General features: G+C 40.6%; 1 protein-coding gene across 1 annotated transcript in view; it reads right to left on the bottom strand.

The window, feature by feature from the left end:
• Positions 1-4,605, bottom strand: part of CHSY3 (chondroitin sulfate synthase 3) — a 238,264-nt gene extending 233,659 nt beyond the window's left edge. Inside the window, exons 1-2 of the mRNA XM_037801876.1 lie at positions 3,668-4,605; positions 951-1,234 (exon numbers count right to left, since the gene is read on the bottom strand). Of these exons, the coding sequence (XP_037657804.1) occupies positions 951-1,234; positions 3,668-4,481 (1,098 nt within the window). The 5' untranslated portion in view covers positions 4,482-4,605. The remainder of the gene's footprint in view (positions 1-950; positions 1,235-3,667) is intronic.
• Positions 4,606-21,004: the final 16,399 nt, after the last annotated feature.

The raw sequence follows: 21,004 nt of genomic DNA, 5'->3' as shown, positions 1-21,004 counted from the left end.
CACAAAGGTGTCATTGAGAAGCTAAAATAATATTAAACAACCACTTGAAAACCAAACTGTACTGAAGAGGGCAATACACTGTTTAAATGATTAATCAATTTTACTATAACTATCTTTTGAGAAAACAATTTAAATAAAATTGTATTTCATTTCAAAACCAATTTCTGGAGGGATAAAAAAAAACCCAGAGTATTTCATAAAACCCATTACTGTAATAAAAACAAAAACATTCATAATGTGGACAATTTAATTATGGTCACTGCTCAGAAAATGGCAAAGGGGCAGGCATAAACAAATTCTAGGGAACTGGTCGAAATACTAGCATTGACTTTACACCTTCAGAACGTCTTCTATGTTTTTTCCAGATAACATATTCTTTTTCATATGCTCTAAAAATTCTCAAAGGAAGAACAGTTAAAATTTTGTAAGAAAATTTTTCTGAGTGATACATTATCAGTTAACATTTCCTATATTTTTTAAAAGATATGTTAATTTCCCACATGAAAATCTTCAAAGAAAATTCAGTATTTAGCTATTTGGAAACAAGGAGATGTAATTACACATGAAACAAACAAAAGACCCCAAATGTTAAAGGCCACACAGCCCAAGAAAATAAAAGCGGTTCTCTTTTTAGAGACATGAGACAGATATCCATGTATATAAACACCAATAAAGCACATAAATGGGGAAATAGCATCTACCAAAGATATGACCACGTATGTAGGATGCTGACTAAAGTTAACAATCACTCTAATAACAAAGCCTCAGAGAGTCCTTGGATCTAATAAGAAAGGTGCTCCCACAATCACCCTTACATCCACGATTGGCTGCCATTATGATTTTCAAGCAAATATAAAAATACAGAAAGAATAAATAGAATCACAGTCTCAGACTGTGAAATGGCAAGCACCTGTAACAGGTGAACTTTTTCCTCCAAGCTCCAGGCTTACCTCATAAGACCAGACACACTGAGTCCCACCAAACCGACGAACGCATCTTCCCACTTCCACATCCTCGTGAGTTGTGTACATTTCTCGAAGGCATTCACCAATATGTGGCACCATCCTTCTGAGAACTTCTCGACTGAAAATCATGCCAGGTCCTCCCATACAGAAGTTCTCCCCAGGCTCCAGCCCCAGCTTTCCCAGTTCTTCAATATTCCCCAGACCAGTCTGTCCCAGGTAGAGAGGCTTGCTGCTATTCAATGATCTAAGAAACTCTTCTAATTTATCACCTACAAAAAAGAAATGCAACAATCACTACTTTTCTTAATTTTGCAATCAATTATCATGTACAAAGTAATGGACAGAACATCCAATATTAACTCCCCACAAGTCTTATACATAATTGAAAAGAGGAAAAATCTCTCTCAATATTTATTTTAAATAACAATTTATAGTTATTAATTAAATAATGATACAATTTTATTAACCCTTGTCAAGGTTGATGCAAAAACTTAATGAGTCTAACAATTATCAGATTTTTTGATAAAAGATGAAATTATGATAAGGAGAACAAAGACAGGCTTCATAGCACATTGGAAGTAAGAATAAAATTCCCAGAAATAAAAGCTAATATTAAATATTGATATTTGGCATTGATTTGGAAGACAGTTGATACTCAGTAGTTATTTTTCCTGATAACTGATTTACTTCAGTGTTTTGTCTTTAAATTTCAATCCTATACACCCTGGAAGTGTTGTGTATACAATCCTGAAGTGATGTATGTTTGTGTGTGTGTATACACACACACACACAAATAAAAACAAAGTTGTCTTGAAATTTAATTTTGGAAGGCTCCTTTTAGAAAAAAATAAAAATGTATTTAAAATGAAATTATTTAATTGGTTTCACATATAGTTTGTGTTTATCAGGAAAAGAACTTAAAAATAAAATTCTGTGGATAAAAACATTCAAAAGCTTTTGGGATTCTACAAAGTTAAACATTGTAATTAGTAGAGAATCACCTTCTTTAGATTTCTGGTCAGCTTTGTTACTATCATTTTTCATGAGCATGTCATCTGCAGTCATTATCTTGATCACATGCCAGGCTCCCTGGATATCAATGAATTTCAACTGACTACTATTGGGTTCTTAGTACGAAATGTATTTCATTCTTAACAGACATGGAAAGAATATGGCATTACAATGGTCTGGTAATCTTCCAAAGCACTAAAATAAATGACAGGAGTAGATGCTGTTAATGCATTTTAGAAATTCTCTGCAAATTATCACAAACTTGCACGAGGAAACCTTTGTGATTCTAATGAGATGCAGAGGACAAGGGGACTATAAGAGTGGAAGCTTTTTCCTCGAATCAATCCTTAATTTAATGCATTATGAGTGCAATCATAATTTTTATAACCAATTATCAATATTCCCTATGCCATCAGCCCTACAGTGAATTTCCCTCCACCCAACCCAAAACCAAAAAATCTGTAGCTTTTAACTCTCTACTCACTCCTTGTGAAAAACGGAACAGATTTGTCACGTGAAATATATCACCTGGACCAGCAGAAACCTGTGAGGCTACAGGTACAGAGGCATAAACTAAGGAAGGACTGCCCCTCTTTGACCAAGAAGTCAGGAAATGTGGGAAGCACAGAGACGGTGTTCAGTACAACCCTGCTACTTCCCTGGCATCCCTCCCCATCTCGGCAAACTGACTGGAATGGAAAGATTTACTCCTCTACTAGGAGGAACTTCGCTCCGCCTGAGTTTAGAAATTCTGTGTTCAGAGCCGCCCATACTCAGGGTAAGGGACCGAACCTCTTTTACAACTGACAAGAAAGTTTCTCGTGCGGTGGCTGCGCATGGTTCTGGGAAGGACTTCCAGCCTCTGGTTATCGCCGCAGCCACCACCATGGACTGGAAAGAATCCAATCCCAATGTGTGCCAGTATCTTGGCGCTCCCAGGGTCTGGATAACTCGAGGGCGCTTTTCCCTTCTTCCCCACCACCAACGCAGGACAATACACTCATCCCCTCGGGGCTTTATTGGGGTGCAGCGGGAGGCCAGGGGCGGCTTGGCACTGCGCTGTACAGGCTGGGTAGAGCTGGGCGCGGTAGCCGTGGGGTGCCGGGGGAGTCCCAGTGAGCCGCGGGTAGTGCGGAAAAGAAGAAAACGCACAGGGTAGGGTACCTGAAAGCTAAAATGATTGTTCAGTCTCACCAGTCCCGAAACGCGATAGATTCAGTGAAAACAAAAGGACAGGGAGATAACGGAAGAAAACCGATCTCCAGACTCGCTCTCGCCAGCATCCTCCGTCTTCCCTTTCCCCATCCAGGACATGCCCCTCTGGACCTATTTGCGAAGCTAACAGCAAAGGGGGCTTTCAGAAGAGCGCAGAATGGAATGGCTTAGCTCTAGGATCCCTTTCCACACCTCTTCCAAGCGGTAAAGAGAAGGAACAGACGTTGAGAGGAAACAAGAACAGCAAGAGTGAGGATGGGGAATAAAGCCGGGCAGGTATGGGGAGGGTCAAGATCGCAGGAGAGGAGGAGTGGGGCTAGGAATGGTGGGTGGACGCTAGAGGTAAGGGGCTGCCAGAGTTCGGAGTACGTGCTGGCAGAGAAGTAGCACCGGGGCTGGCAAGACAGGGGCTGGGGCTGGTTTCAGAGAAGGGAGAGGGGAGGCGCGCAGGTGGGACAGCCGGCGTGAGAGGTCACCTTTGATGTAGACATCATCGTCGGCGCGCATGAACCACTCATACTTGTCCAGGTAATGGTCGTGCATGTACTTGATCATCATGAAGGACTTTTTCTGGGGCGGATAGGAATCGTCCACGCCCGGCAGCTCGATGACAGGCAGGGGTGGCGGGGACTGGCCGAGCCTGACGTTGGGGGACTGCTGGCTGGAAAAGAACTCCACGCGGCCGGGAATGAAGCGTGCCCAGGTTCGCTGTGCCGCCAGCGCGCGGCTGCCCAGGTACTTCTGCGCGGTCATCACCCCCACGTACAGGAAGCCCCGGGGTCCGGCGCTCGAGGTGGCTGCGCCCCCATCCCCGCTGCCGTTGTGGCTACTACTCGGCCTGCCCCCTTGCTGCTGCTCAGCCGCGCCCCCGTCTTCCTCCTTGGGTTCCTGCTTGGCCGTTGGGGTACCGGGGAACCCCGTCGCACCCTCGGGCTCCCGTCCTCGCCGACGCTGCTGCAGCGGAGGTGGCTGCTGCCAGGGGCTGCTCCGAAAACTGATAACTCCGGGTGCTGCCTCCGGTAGCTGCGGCCCTTGGAGCTCCCTGTGCGCGGGGGACGGCGACTGCTCGGGCCGCAGCTGGGGCTGGGGCTGGGGCTGGGGGAGCGGCTGCTGCACGCCGGCGCGGGGTCCAGCGGCCAAGCGACCGTAGTAGGAGCAGAGGCTGGAACCGCGTCTTTTCCTCTCGCTTAGCTCGGCCACTCTGGGGGCGATGAGCCAGGACGCGGCGGTGAAGCCCAGCACCAGTCCCAATGCCACGCTCATCCACGGGCGGCGGGAGCGCACGGCCATCGCTGCTGCCCCGGCTGTAGCGCTGAGAGAGGGTGACCGGCTCACACCCACCCCTTCTCCGCCTGGGCGCCCCCAGCCCCAGCCGCAGCTTGCCGCCGAGGCGCGGACGCCGGCTCGGGTTCTGAGCTCTCCAGGCGCCTCGCCCGCCGAGGCTATACCTGCCGCCGCGTTCCCCGCTCTGCTCTGTACCCGAGCTCCAAGCGAGGGTCGGGAGTGAAACTTCTCCCGGCGGCGGCGGCGGTGGCGGCGGCGGCAGCGAGAGGAGCTGCAGTTGGAGGAGGAGGTGGAGCGGCGGCGGCGGCAACGCGTCCGCTCCTAGGCTGCCACCCTGTCACTGGCGCGCCTGGTCCCTCCCTCCTCCCTCCTTCCCAAGCCCCCGCCCTTGCTCTCCGCCTCCCGCTCCCCCCGCATCAGGGCTCCAAACTGGCCGGGAGGAGGAGCCGCAAGCACCAGAGCTGCCAGCCAGGAGAAGCGCGGGCCGCGGTATTTCCCCGTCACACGCCCTTGGACGCCCCCCGTCAGCGCCTCGGTCCAGAGCCTGCCTCGTCTCCGGAAGGAAACGATCCCTGTCGGGCCGCCTCCCACTTGCAGGGCCGACGCCCCCTTTTCTCTCCTCCCCCGGCCTTTGCTCTCAGTCCCATTTCCCGTCCCGTCCCACCCCTCCGCCGGCCTCCCAACTCCCGGCGTCCCGGGTTTCCACTGCCCGCCTCCCCGCGCGTCGACTCCGCTGACCTCATCGGCGGAGCTCGGGTCCCTGAGCCCCCGGCAAGGGCCCGCATCTCCTTCCCCGGCTTGCTTCCCCCGGCCCACAGCCCGTTATGTCCTGGCGTGACCCTTACCCACTCTGCCACGCCCAGGGCTGCTGGCCCTCTACTCCTCGCGTTTTCAGTCCTTTTGCCTTTCCATTCGCCGTTGCCATTCCACGGCTCCTCTCCCCGCTCCTTGTCCCGCGCGCTGCTCAGGAAACCATCTGCGGATCCCAGCGCCTCTCCTCCCAGCCCAACCAACACCCCAGTTCCTACCAGCATCCTTCACATACCGTCCCCAGCTGTACGCACAAGTACTATTGTCACTTGGTGTTTCCCCTAAGGAAATCTCAGTTATTGGAAATACCTATCCTGGAAGCATTGGGAAAATTATCATGAGTGGGACTTCAATCCTCAGAGAACATAAAAATCTCATTTGCTACCTGTTGAGTTGGGAAATGTTGAGGCCTTCTTAGTGGTCCCCTACTCTGCTTTCCTAAAAGGTCCAGGAACTATTTTCAGTCTTGGTAAAGGATTGACCAAGTAGGACGGGCAAATGATGGAGAGACGTGAACAAATGTATAGTGCCGATACCTGGAAGACGGAAACCAAGAAAATTCTTATCCAAAAAGTTTATTTTAAAAGTGGATTTAATCAGAAAATGAAATAAAACAGATAATGTCACTTTTATTTTTGCCTATAAACCATTTCATTTTCAAGAAAATGATGGGAAATTTTTACCCCTCCAATGAGGCAGGAAAATTCTCCAGCAGCAGAATCCCAAAATAATTAAATTGTATTGGTCAAAATCATTACGTTACATTATGAAGACTTTACCTGTGACATTTTAAGAAAGACACATTCTAAAAATTCCTCTCTAAAGGCTGTGCATCTAAGTATAGTCTGAGATGCATTTGGCCTCCCCAACCCTTTCCTCTTCCTCAAATTTCAGTCTTCTGTTTTATACATCAAACCCAAATTGGTGGTATTGAATGGCATTAGACTCAAGGGCTCAGTCCAGCAAGGTGTTGGCAGCATCCCTGGAACAGTGGCCCTGCCCAGAGCCCTTGGAGGAGTGGTACTTTCCACATCATTCACTGTCTGTACATGAGTACCTCAGACCAAATGTTTCAAATGCTGGAGAATAAAGCTCCTTTTCCACACCTATGTCTTGCCCAGAGATACTTGAGAATACAGATCCTTGGGCTCTTTCTCTTCATTTTAAGTAGTCAAAATTGAATTTTAGTTAGAATACAAAACTAATCAAACATAAGGCCATTTCTGATTGGCAAATATATATATATATATATATATATATATATATATATATATATTCCCAAGGACATTTTAAACTTTCTGAAACAGTGCTATTCAATAGAACTTTCAGCGATGATGGAAATATTCTTTATTTGTCCAACAAAACAGCCACTAGCCACTTTTGACTACTAAGCATTTGAAATGTGGCTAGTGTGACTGAGGAACTGAATTTTCAGTTTATTTTCTTTTAACTAATTGTAGATTAAGTAAACTCATGTGACTAAGGCCTACATGACTCAACAGCACATTTTCAGATTTCCCATTATAAATGTTCAATAGTGAAGAACAAATAGTTCCCCCATACACCAACTTACTGTCCCCTACTGGGATCAATTGTATTTGGTACCATTCACTTAATTGATCTACAGACTCACTAATTCTCATCAGTACCACTAACTGACTTAATTGCTTAAAATATTTTGAAATAAGTTATCTTCATTCATTCATGTATCCACAAAATATTTATTAGAACTCAAGTATCTGACAAGGTGGAGGCTCCACACATAGAGATGTCAATCAGATATTCACTGCCTCCCATCATGGAGCTTATAGTGCAACGGAAAAGACAGATACTAAACGGTACACTACAAAATGAGTTAGACTGGCATTAAATGATATGAAGGGAAAACGCAGTACTCTAAGAGAGTATTTACAAGAGCATCTAATTTAGTCTGGGAGTCTGGGAAGGCACTAGAAGACTGAAATAAAACAAAGAGTATTAAAGTGATATTCCATACATACATAGCTATGTAACCTTGGGCAAGTTATTTAAATTCTTCGAGTTTTAGATTTTTCATCTTAAGCAAGTTTCTGTGAGGATTTATTAAGTTACTGTATGTAAGTGCTTAGCACAGTGTCTAGTTCATTGTGTACATTCAAGAAATATTATTTCTTTTCATTTTCCAATCCCCTTCTTCACCATAAAATTTCTTAGAATTTTACTTGATTTATGCTATATTCATTTAACAAATATTTATTTAGTACTATCATAAACCAGGCACTGTTCTGGAGGAGCAGCAGTTAAAAAAAAAAAACAAAAAAACAAAGGCTCCTGAATGTGGAGCTTATATTCTACTAAGGGAAATTATTTATATATTTATAATATATTTATATGAATAAATAAATAGATACATATAATATGTCAGGTGATAAGTGCTTAGAAAGAAAAAGGAGGGAGAGGAGTGTGTGTGTGTTGAGTGAGGTCATTTTAACTTAATCGATCAGAGATGTTCTTTCTGATCATTTTAGCAGAGCACAGAGGAAAGTGAGGAAAATATCCATGAGGATATCTAAAGGAAGACTTTCCAGTAAGAGGGAATAGCCAACACAAAGTCTTTGAAACAGAATTGGCATACTGAAGAACAATAAAGACGCCAATGTGGGTTGGAAATTGGACGTGGCGGGTTGCTTGCTTATCATTAGGCCAGTGCTGAACAATAGAATCATAATGCAAACCACAAATGCAAGACATGTCATTCTAAGTTTTCTAGTACCCATATTAAAATAAAAAATAGGTGAAATTAATATTAATATTACATTTTATTGAACTCAAAGTATGTAAAATATTATGCCAATGGGTAACCAATATAAAATTATTGAGATATTTTACAGTCTTTTTTTTTTTTTTCAAAATCCACTATATATTTTACACTAAAGCATAGCTCAATTCAGACAAGACTCATTTCAAACATCCAGTAGCCACACATGGCTAGTGACTATCATATTGGACAGTGCAGATTTAACATCTTGCAGGCATTTGTAAAGTTCTTTGGCTTCTATTCTGATGATAATGAAGATATTGAGCAGTGTGGGTATAGGTTTTATTTATGTTTTACAAGGACCTAAGGGAAGAAAAAATTAGAGGGGACAAGGTTGGAATCAGGGAATGCACTTAAAATATTATTGAACCCAACTTGGCAAATAAATTCATTAACCTCTCCCCCATATGGGACATGACTCCCAGGGGAATAACTCTCCCTGACAATGTGGGACACGACTCCCAGGAATGAGCCTGGCCCTGGCAGCAAGGGATTGAAAATGCATTCTTGACCAAAAGGGGGAAAAAGAAAGGTAACAAAATAAGGTTACAGTGGCTAAGAGATCTCAAATAGAGTTGAGAGGGTATCCTGGAGGTTTCTTTTATGCAAGCTCCAGCTAGATATCCCAGATGGCCACAGTATGCCATGCCCTTGCCAGCAGTAGTCCCCAGATTCATAGATCCTTACCTAGGATTCTACCAAGATTCTATAAAAGATTCACTCACCAAGTTTCATCTCTCAGAAACTTAAATCCTCCAGAGTGTTCCTGTGCCAGACAAGTCCTAAAACCCAGAGGCAACACCCTCTTTAAGAACAATAATCAGATGCAGCCTCTTTCCCCAAAATGTTTCAATATGAACAAGTTAGGGTAGTCACTGCCTAGACACCCCTGAAGATTGAGAAAGTGATTAAACTAGAAAGGGTAGCAATAGACAAGATAGGATTTACCAAAGGATTATGAATACTGAAACTTTATATAAATATATATTTATATATATTTTTAGATATGAGGCTATTAGACTAGCTAAAAGGAAATAACTGAAATGATGGAACTAGAACATTCTTTGAAATTTGCTCTATAGCTGAATTTTGCATTGAAAGTTTTCATCTTTCTGTATATATCCAATTTTTTTCACAATAATGAAAGAACTGAAACTGTGGAACTATAACCCATAGAAGTTTTTGAAATTACCTGTATAACTGCTTATTGAGCTGTACTTTGAAAGTTAACACCTTTCCATATATATGTTATATTTTACAATAAGGGAAATACCTGAGATTGTGGAACTCTAAGCCATAACATTCTTTGAAAAAATTTGCTATCTAACTATTTGTTAAATCATACTTTGAAAGTTATCACTGTTATGTATATAGGTTAAAGTTCACAGTTTTAAAAATGCACTAAAAAAAAAAGCAAACATACACATTCCCTAAGACCCAGCAATTACACCCCCAGCTATTTACCCAAGAAAAACAAAAGCACTTCTGCAGAAAGACAGTTATGCAAATGTTCATAGCCACTTTCTTCATTGTGCCGGTTTGAATGTATTGTGTCCCCCAAATGCCATTATCTTTGTGGTCTTGTGTGGGGCAGACCCTTGGGTGCTGGTTGGATTTGCTTGGAGTGTGCCCCACCCAGCTGTAGGTGATAATTTTGATGAGATGTTCCCATGGAGGCGTGGCCCCACCCATTCGGGGTGGGCCTTGATCGGTGGAGCTATATAAATGAGCTGACTCAAAGAGGAAAGAGAGTGCAGCTGGGAGTGATGTTTTGAAGAGGAGCAAGCTTGCTAGAGAGGAACGTCCTGGGAGAAAGCCGTTTTGAAACCAGAACTTTGGAGCAGACACCAGCCACGTGCCTTCCCAGCTAACAGAGGTTTTCCGGACGCCATTTGCCATCCTCCAGTGAAGGTACTTGATTACTGATGTGTTCTTGGACACTTTATGGCCTTAAGACTGTAACTGTATAGCCAAATAAACCCCCTTTTTATAAAAGCCAGTCCATCTCTGGTGTTTTGCATTCTGCAGCGTTAGCAAACTAGGACATTCATAACAACCAAAAGATAGAAAAAATGTAAATATCCATTCACAGGTGAATGGATGAATAAAATGTTATATATTCATACAATGGAGTACTAATCAAAAAATAAAAGGGAGCAAAATAATGAAAAAAAAATTGTTTAAAAAGCACCATCACTTTGGAATAGAAGGAAAAGACAGTTATCTCTACATTGTACTTCCCTCAGAGTTTCCGCACATCTCCCTCGTTTGCAGTAAGTAGGAGCTTTGGGAAAGATTTTTTTATATGAGTTTAATTTCATTTTTATTGACTGTCCTCTAGTTATTTATTTGGTATTTCCCAAAGCCAGTGAAGTAATTATCTCATTCTCACGTTAATTTTGAAGATTCATGACTTTTAGAGTAGACATTTTCTGAGAAATCTCTACCAGGAACTAAATGCTTTTTTTCTTCTTTTAAACAAAGAATAAAGTAATCAGTTCTAGGAAGAATATAAGACAAAAAAATTATTAGGACAAAAGAGCCATTAAGGGATAATTTTGTGTGGAACCTATCATTAAAGAGAATAAATATAATAAATTCATTCCAAAATATAACAAGATTTAGATCTGTATACTATATTAGAAGAGAGAATACAGAAAGGTAAATAACTCTGACTAAAAATATCTGATTTGGTTGCAGTTCTTATCTAAACAAAAATGCATATATAGGAATACTTATGAACTACCTGATAAAATCTCTATGAAGCAACTTTTTTGAGAAAAACAGTAATAAAATTGTAATTTTGTCACTGTAAATTTGTAAAATTGTAGCTTCCAAAATTGTAATAGTTTCTAGAGAAAATTGCAAAGCTGATTCCCTTCCTCCCTAAATCCTAAATTTCAAGCATGTCCATATTTAGTCATTATAATATATGAATTATTTGTCAACTTCGGTGAGCTGAAACTATTAGAGCAGAAGATATTCTGGGGTCACACTGAAAGCACAGTTCTTGTAGGGGTTGTATCCTTGGCTTCAGAATGACATTAATGCACACCACACACTGTTGGGGATTGAATCACGTCCCCCCAAAAGGCATATTCATGTCCCAACCCTGGGTACTGTGGGTGTGAACCAATCTGTAAATAGGAACTTTGAAGATTTATTAGCTAAGGCCTGCCCAAACTGAATGAGGGTGGGCCTTAATCCAATATGGCTGAAGTCCTTATAAGCAAAGAAAATTGGGCATGGGAGAGAGAAGCCATGGGGAGCAGCCAGCAACTTGAAGTCAAGAGAAACTGATAGAAGAAGAAGAGGCAGCATATGCATTGTCATGTGTCTGAAAAGCCAAGGAACTCCAAATATTGCTGGACAACCAGAAAATAACCACCTTGGGAGAAAGCAAGCTTTCTAGCCTCTGAAACTGTGAGCCAATAGATTCCTGTTTTTAAGCCAACCCATTTGTTTTAGCGGCTGGGAAACTAGAACAATTCTTGATACTAGAAAGTGGGGTGTTATTATCACAAATTAAAAATGTGGAAATGACTTTGGAATTGGGTAATAGGTAAAGAATGGAAGGATTAAGAGAGATCAAAAATGAGTAAGAAAAATATTGAGTGACAGCTATAAAAAGTTTGTCTCATCTTAGAAAATACATAACTCATCATTAACAGAATGTTGGTAGAAATATAGACATTAAAGGTACTTCTCACAAAGAGAAGAAAATGGCGACTGTGTTATTGGAAAGTGGGGGAAAGGTGCTTCTTCTTATAAAGTGGCAGAGAATTTGGCAAAATTATGTTGTGACTTTGCAAGGAAGGCAGAACTTAAATCATTGAACTTGGATATTTATACAAGGAGATTTTCAAGCTAAGTGTGGAAGGTGCAGCCTTGTTTCTCCTTACAGCATATAGTAAAATGAGAGAGGAAGGCTGAGAATTAAACTCGTAAGCACAAAGGATCCAGAAATTGATGATTTTGAAAATGTTAAGCCTATCCAGGTAGCATGCTCTGAGACTAGGGCCCGAAGCTCTGTCAGGGACCTCCCTGAGCTTTGGGGAAGTGAGTCGCCAGAAGACAGGGCTCCACACAAGGGTTTAACTGAACAATTCTTTGCCAAAGAGGATTTAACTGAACATGGATCCAGTCAGCCATTTCAGTGGAAGTCAGGATTTGAAATGCAGTTACCCAGGAAGAACGTGTGGAAAGTTCTATTGTCTGATGGTTTGGACCCACTTAGACTGCACATGTGGCTGGCAAGGTTTTCACAAAATTTGTGTGAACAGGATGAAATGAATGAAGGATGATTTCAAAGGCAGAACCATGGAAGCCAAGGTCTGGATGGAAAAGATGTCCTCAAGCCTAGAGAATGGGCCCACCCTCATGTGTGGAAAGGGGAGGTCTACCCTGGCTGTTGGATGGGGCAGTCATTTACACCCCGTTGTTCAGGAAGAATGCTGCCACCCCCAATGCTCAGAGATGGTGGGGCCTGTGTCTCAGCCTTCACAGACAGCCTGGCCGCCATTGCAAAGCACAGAGACAGTAGTTCCTACACTGCAAGACCAAGTCTGTCACTCTTATGAGAGAGCCATTGAACACACTGCTTTGAGGGTACCACCTTGAGTGTTTGCACTGATTGGAAAGAGTTAGTAATAGCTTTAAAATCACAGAAAAATGTACAAACGGATTTTAAAAAGGGGTGGTGTCTTATTTTGAAAGTTAAAGGTAAATGTTTAAGTGAATGGTTCAGTAGGCTTCAGTCACAAGGTGTAATCAAGTTTAGGATGGTATTGACAATTTGATTCAGGATTTACTGTGATACTCTGAATGCTATCATTTTTTTCTTGACAGATCAAGGCTGAGTTTATTTCATTTGTGTGAAGCAACTGTGGCATCTAGTGGTTAGTAATCAAAATGGTAATTTAGTTGGTTTCTAAGGGATAGACAGTGCTATCTCTTATTTTTGACATTGATGAAGAAGATTATAATCATACAGACATAATAAGATAACCATTTGATTGTATTTTCATTTCTTCAGAGGTTAGACCATGAAGGGATGACAAAAATTCATATACTGAAATATGAAAAGATGATTATATAGCACAGATTATAAAACTGTATAAATTTCAGGGTCTAACATTAAATTAAATTCAGTTAATCACATTAAAATGTTTTAGCTAAATCTTCTTTTAAGTTTTTTTTTCACTGATTGGATATTTGATACTCTTAAGGGTTTATTAATTTATTTTTAGATGCAATAATGGTCTTATGTCTATGTTTTTAAAAGAGTCCTTGTTTTGTACAAATACATACTGAAATAATGATCGATGAAATTGTATGATGTCTGCAATTCAACATAATCTGAATGGAGGGCAGTGCTAATTGGTGGGTAGGTCCTGATTGACCAAGCATTAATGGCTTTTGGGGATGAATGATAGGAACATGAGGTTTCATTGTATTATTCTTTGGGTAAATTTGTTATTCTTCATAATAAAAAGTTTAAATACTTCATTTTTTTTAAATATCAGCACACATTCAACATTTATTTTCTGTAGATTTATCTGTTCAAGAAATGGACCACCAGCTGTCATTTATGAGAGTATCGAGAGGCAATCATATTAGAATTAAAACTTCTATTTTTGCCACTTCCTCTCCAGACCCCTGTGACAGTTACTTAGACATAAGCAAAATACCCAATCAAGCTCAAGCTTTTAACAAATGAAGAGGCACATAGCAAGTTTTAAATGAACGGTTGTTACTGATGATGCTTATGTGCTTTTTTTTTAATTGAGATTTTTCACATACCATACAACTATCCAAAGATCCAAAGTGTACAGTCAATTGCCCATGGTATCATCATACAGCTGTGCATCCATCACCACAATTAATGTTTTTCCAACATTTTTTTAAAGCATTTTCATTACTCCAGAAAAAAAATACAGACAAAAAAAGGAAATTCAAATCTTCCCATACTCCTAACCATCCCCCCCTCCATTATTGATTCATGGTTTTGGTATAGTACATTTGTTACTGTTGATGAAAGCATGTTAAAGTACTACTAACTGTAGTATATAGTTTGCAATACATATGTATTTTTTTTCTATATACCTCTCTATTATTAACTTTTAGTTATAGTGTTATACATTGGTTCTAGTTCATGAGAGAGATTTGCAATATTTGTATAGCTGATCACGAACATTGTCCACCACAAGATTCACTGTTTTGTACATTCCCATCTTTTAACCTCCAACTTTCCTTCTGGTGACATACGTGACTACAAGCTTACCCTTTCCACAACCTTCACACACCTTTCAGCACTGTTAGTCATTCTCACAACATGCTACCATCAGCCCTGTCCATTTCCAAACATTTTAAGTTCACCCTAGTTGAACATTCTGCTCATAATAAATAAACACTCCTCCTTCTTTAACCTCATTCTATACCCTGGTAACTTACATTTCATGTCTATTAGTTTACATATTATAATTAGTTCCTATCACTGAGATCCTGCAATATTTGCTTTTATGTGTCTGTCTTATTTCACTCAATATAATGCCCTCAAGGTTTCATCAGCCCCTTTCTTTTAAGACAGCTTTGTTCACACACCATATATTCTGTCCTAAGTAAACAATCATTGGTTCCCTGTATAGTCACATATTTATGTATTCAGCACCATCGCCACTATCTATATAAGGACATCTCCATTTCTTCCCCAAAGAGGAGGAAAAGTCAAAGAAGACAGAGAGACAAAAGAAAGAGAGAAATAAAACAACAACAAAAACATGATAGCTAGAAAGCAACAAAAGGAAAGATAGCATTAACCTAAAGTAGAACAACATCACCAATGCCAGGAGTCCTATATCCTTCCTCTATCCACTCCCCATATGCATTTAGCTTTGATATATTGCCTTTGTTATAGTAAAGGAAGTATAATACAATGTTTCTGTTAATCATAGTCTCTAGTTTGCACTGATTGCATTTTCCCCCCAATCCCACCCTATTTTTAACACCTTACAATATTGACATTCATTTGTTCTACCTCATGTAGAGGTATTACAATCATTGAGCACCCTAGGTTTCCCTGAGTTACACAGTTCTAGTCTTTATCCTTTGTTTTTTGTTCTGGTGTCCCACATGGTCCCAACCTTCCTCTTTCAACCATCTTCACAGTCATCTTTGTTCAGTGTACTTACATTGCTGTGCTACTATCTCCCAAAATTGTGTTCCAAACCACTCCTGTCTTTTCCTTTCTGTCTGTAGTGCTTCCTTTTGTGTTTCCTGTAGAGCAGGTATCTTGTTCACAAACTCTGCCATTGTCTGTTTGTCTGAGAATGTTTTAAGCTCTCCCTCATATTTGAAGGACAGTTTTGCCGGATATAGAATTCTTGGTTGGTGGTTTTTCTCTTTCAGTACTTAAATATATCACTGCACTTCTTTCTTTCCTCCATGGTTTCTATTGAGAAATCTGCACATAGTCTTATCAAGCTTCCTTTGCATGTGATGGATCATTTTTCTCTTCCTGCTTTCAGGATTCTCTCTTTATCTTTGACATTTGATAATTTGATTACTAAGTGTCTTGGCATGGGCCTGTTCAGATTTATTCTGTTTGAGGTATGCTGCACTTCTTGGATCCATAATTTTGTGTCTTTCATAAGAGTTGGGAAATTTTCATTGATTGTTTCCTCTATTATTGCTTCTGCCCCTTTTCCCTACTCCTCTCCTTCAGTGACACCAATGACATGTACATTCAGATTTTCATTTTACCCTTAAGTTCCCAGAGATGTTGCTCGTATATTTCTATTCTTTTCTCTAACTGTTCTTTTGTGTGTAGGCTTTCAGGTGCCTTGTTCTTCAGTTCCTGAATGTTTTCTTCTGTCTCTTGAGATCTGCTGTTGTATGTTTCCATTGTGTCTTTCATCTCTTGTGTTGTGCCTTTCATTTCCATAGATTCTGCCAGTTGGTTTCTCAAACTTTCAATTTCTACCTTATGTACACCCAGTGTTTTCATCATATGGTCCATCTCTTTTGCCATATCCTCCCTAAACTTTTTGAACTGACTTAGTATTAGTATTAGTTGTTTAAGTTCCTGTATCTCAGTTGACGTGTAAGTTTGTTCCTTTGACTGGGCCATAACTTCGTTTCTCTCAGTGTAAGTTGTAGTTTAGTTGTCTAGGCACGGTTTCCTTGGTTACCCCAGTCAGGCTTTCCCAGACAAAAACAGGCTCCAGTACAAGAAGGAAGAAATATTCAGTATCCGGTTTCCCTGAGGTTGTGTCTTAGAAAATTGATACACCCTTTGAGGCCTCGGGTCACTGTGCTTTTCTGCCCAGCAGGTGGCACCTGTCAGCCTGTAGCTCCAGACTGGTGTAAGGAGGTGTGGCCCATGGCTGTTTTCCCCTAGGCTCTGGGGTCTGGTTCTGAATGGAAGACAGGTAGTAGAGCTGGGCCCCACCCCTTTCCTCTTAGGGAAGATAGACCCCCCTAGGGAGAGCTTATTAGCATTTCAATGGTCTCTCTCTGCCTGTGCTACCTCCACCCTTGTCTGGGTCAGAGAGCTGGGGACTGAAAATGGCTGAGGCTTTCTCCACTGAACCTAAACAGGGACAGAAAGCCCCCTTCAGGGCCAGTCCAGGGTCACCCTCCAGCTCTCCAAGGTCAGTCTTCACCCAAAGCCTCTGTCTGCTTGTTGGGGGTTTGTATGGAGCAGTCCACACCTGTTAATTAAAACCCAGATGGAGCTCAGCTGTGCTATATTTGCTCCTTGGGAGAGAGCTGCTCTCTGGCTCCACAAGGCTTTGCAGCTCAGGCCATGGGGGGAGGGGTCTCCCAGCTTGGATCTGCAGATTTTACTTACAAATTTTATGCCACAATCTTGGGCATTCCTCCCAATTCAGGTTGGTGTATGATGTGTGGATGGTTACGGTTGTCCCCCCGCAGTTATTCCGGATTATTTACTAGCTGTTCCTTGTTGTTTATTAGTTGTTCCAGGGGGACTAACTAGCTTCCACTCCTCTCTATGCTGCTATCTTAGATCTCCCTGAGACAACTGAATTTTAAAACTTTATAGAATTTATTGTGTTGCTTTCTTAAGCATCAATATACAAATATATTGAATATTGACATATATGGATTTGATTATATATATACACACAAACCTCATTGTTCTAACATTCTTCAGAACCACACTAACATTACAAATGAACATAAAAGGAGATACTAGAGTCTTTCTTTTTTTATAACTATTATTAAATATTAGGACATTTAACTATGTTCATGAGAAGTTAGGTATCACATCTCCCAAAATATCAGGAAATCATGACTTAGGCTTAGCAAATTGGATATTCTATCCAAGAGGTTGCATCTTGAGTTAGTGAAGTGGGCATAGGCTGCTGCATCTAGCAGTGTACTTACTTAAGTCTATAATGAACTAATAATGAGAAAAGTCCTTCATCTTGAAAGTTATGTGTTATGGTTCTCAATAGACTATTAGCTCTGGGAAGACAAGGTTTTGTTTTTTTTTCTGCCATACATTTCACATTTTTGCATGTATAAGATATATTTTTTTCAAAAAGTATTTTATTTATAGATTATGAAATAAGTTTATTACTTTACTTTTAAATGAACTAATAAATTAATACTTTGGATTTTTCTCATAAATCTTTTTAATATCTGTTCTAGTTTGCTAATGCTGCCAGAATGCAAAACACCAGAGATGGATTAGCTTTCATAAAGGGGTTTATTTGGTTACACAGTTATAGTCTTAAGGCCATAAAATGTCCAAGGTAACACATCAACAATCGGGTACCTTCACTGGAGGATGGCTGATGGTGTCCGGAAACCTCTGTTAGCCGGGAAGGCAAGTGGCCAGAGTCTGCTCCAAGTTCTGGTTTCAAAATGACTTTCTCTCAGGACATTCCTCTCTAGGCTTCAGCTTCTCAAAAATGTCACTCTTAGTTGTTCTTGGGGCATTTGTCCTCTCTTAGCCTCTCCAGAGCAAAAGTCTGCTTTCAAAGGCCTTCTCCAAAATGTCTCTGTAAGCTGAAGCTCCTCTCTCAGTTCCAGTGCATTCTTCAAAGTGTCCCTCTTGGCTGTAGTTCCTCTTCAAAATATCACTCTCGGCTGCACTGAGTTCCTTCTGTTATGTCAGCTCATTTACATGGCTCCACTGATCAACTTAGACCCACCCCGAATGGGTAGAGCAACACATCCATGGAAATTATCCAATCAGAGTCATCACCCACAGCTGGGTGGGGCGCATTCCAAAGAAACACTCAAAGAATTACAGTCTAATCAACACTGATAACATCTGCCCACACAAGATTACATCAAAGATAATGGCGTTTGGTGGACACAATATATTCAAACTGGCACAATATCTAACACAATAAATATTTGGGATCATTAATTTTTTTTTCATTTTTATTGAGATTGTTTAGATACCATACAATTATCCAAAGATCCAAAGTGTACAATCACTTGCCCCTGGGTACCCTCATACAGCTGTGCATCCATCACACTTAATTTTTGTTAAATTTTTAGAAACTTTTCATTACTCCAGACAAGAAATAAACTGAAAGATGAAAAAAGAAAAAAAGAAAAGGAAACTCTAATCCTCCCCTATCCCTAACCAACCCCCCTCAATTGTTGACTCATAGTATTGATATAGTACATTTGTTACTGTTTATGAAAAAATGTTGAAATACTACCAACTGTAGTATATAGTTTGTAATAGGTATATAGCTCTTCCCTATATGCCCCTCTATTATTAACTTCTAATTGTATTGTCATACATTTGTTCTGGTTCATGAAGTGATTTCTAGTATTTGTACAGTTGATCATGGACATTGCCCACCATAGGATTCACTTTTATACATTTCCATCTTTTGACCTCCAACTTTCCTTCTGGTGACATATATGACTCTGAGCTTCCCCTTTCCACCTCATTCACACACCATTCGGCGCTGTTAGTTATTCTCACATCTTGCTACCAACACCCCTGTTCATTTCCAAACATTTAAGTTCATCCTAATTGAACATTCTGCTCATACTAAGCAACCACTCCCCATTCTTAAGCCTCGTCCTATATCTTGGTACCTTATATTTCATGTCTATGAGTTTACATATTATAATTAGTTCCTATCAGTGAGAACCTGCAATAATTGTCCTTATGTGTCTGGATTATTTCACTCAGTATACTGCCCTAGAGGTTTTATCATCAACCCATTTTTTTTTAATATGGTTTTGTTCACTCACCATACATTCCATCCCAAGTAAATAATCGATGGTTCTCTGCATGGTCATACATTTATGTGTTCACCACCTTCACCATTATCTATATAAGGGCATCTAAATTTCTTCCACAAGGCAGGAGGGAGAGTCAAAGAAGGTAGAGAGGCAAAAGAAAGAGGAAAAAAAAAATGACAGCTAGGAAGCAGCAAAAGGAAAAATAACCTTAAATAAAAGTAGAATAAAGAATCAGACAATACCACCAATGTCAAGTGTCTAACATGCCTCCCCTATCCCCTCCTCTTATCTGCATTTACCTTGGTATATCACCTTTGTTACATTAAAGGAAGCATAATACAATGATTCTATTAGTTACAGTCTCTAGTTTATGCTGAATCCCTCCCCCAATGCCTCCCCATTTTTAACACCTTGCAAGGTTGACATTTGCTTGTTCTCCCTCATAAAAGAACATATTTGTACATTTTATCACAATTGTTGAACACTCTAGATTTCACCAAGTTACACAGTCCCAGTCGTTATCTTTCCTCCTTTCTTGTGGTGTCTCACATGCTCCCCACCTTCCTCTCTCAACCGTATTCATAGTTACCTTTGTTCAGTGTACTTACATTGTTGTGCTACCATCTCCCAAAATTGTGTTCCAAACCATGTACTCCTGTCTTCTATCACCCTGTAGTGCTCCCTTTAGTATTTCCTGTAGGGCAACTGTCTTGTTCACAAAGTCTCTCATTGTCTATTTGTCAGAAAATATTTTGAGTTCTCCCTCATATTTGAAGGATGGCTTTGCTGGATATAGGATTCTTAGTTGGTGGTTTTTCTCTTTCAGTATCTTATTAAATATCACACCACTTCCTTCTTGCCTCCATGGTTTCTGCTGAGAGATCCACACATAGTCTTATTAAGCTTCCTTTGTATGTAATGGATCGCTTTTCTCTTGCTGCTTTCAGGATTCTCTCTTTGTCTTTGACATTTGATAATCTGATTATTAAGTGTCTTGGTGTAGGCCTATTCATATCTCTTCTGTTTGGAGTATGCTGCGCTTCTTGGATCTGTAATTTTATGTCTTTCATAAGAGACGGGAAATTTTCATTAAGTATTTCCTCTATTATTGCTTCTGCCCCCTTTCCCTTCTCTTCTCCTTCTGGGACACCAATGATATGTACATTATTGTACTTTGTTTCGTCCTTGAGTTCCCGGAGACATTGCTCATATTTTTTCATTCTTTTCTCCATCTGCTCCTTTGCGTGTAGGCTTTCAGGTGTTTTGTTTTCCAGTTCCTGAGTGTTTTCTTCTGCCTCTTGAGATCTGCTGTTGTATGTTTCCATTGTGTCTTTCATCTCTTGTGTTGTGCCTTTCATTTCCATAGATTCTACTAATTGTTTTTTTGAACTTTTGAGTTCTGCCATATATATGCCCAGTGTTTCCTTTACAGCCTCTATCTCTTTTGCAATATCTTCTCTAAACTTTTTGATTTAATTTAGCATTAGTTGTTTAAATTCCTGTATCTCAGTTGAAGTGTCCGTTTGTTCCTTTGACTGGGCCATAACTTTGTTTTTCTTAGTGTAGGTTGTAATTTTCTGTTGTGTAGGCATGGTTTCCTTGGTTATCCAAATCAGGTTTTCCCAGACCAGAACAGGCTCAGGTCCCAGAGGGAAGAAATAGTCAGTATCTGGTTTCCCTG

Source organism: Choloepus didactylus, chromosome 13 (assembly GCF_015220235.1).
Source record: "Choloepus didactylus isolate mChoDid1 chromosome 13, mChoDid1.pri, whole genome shotgun sequence".
NCBI lineage: Eukaryota > Metazoa > Chordata > Mammalia > Pilosa > Megalonychidae > Choloepus > Choloepus didactylus.
The sequence above is the reverse complement of the archived record's forward strand: the minus strand, read 5'-3'. Positions and strand labels throughout refer to the sequence as shown.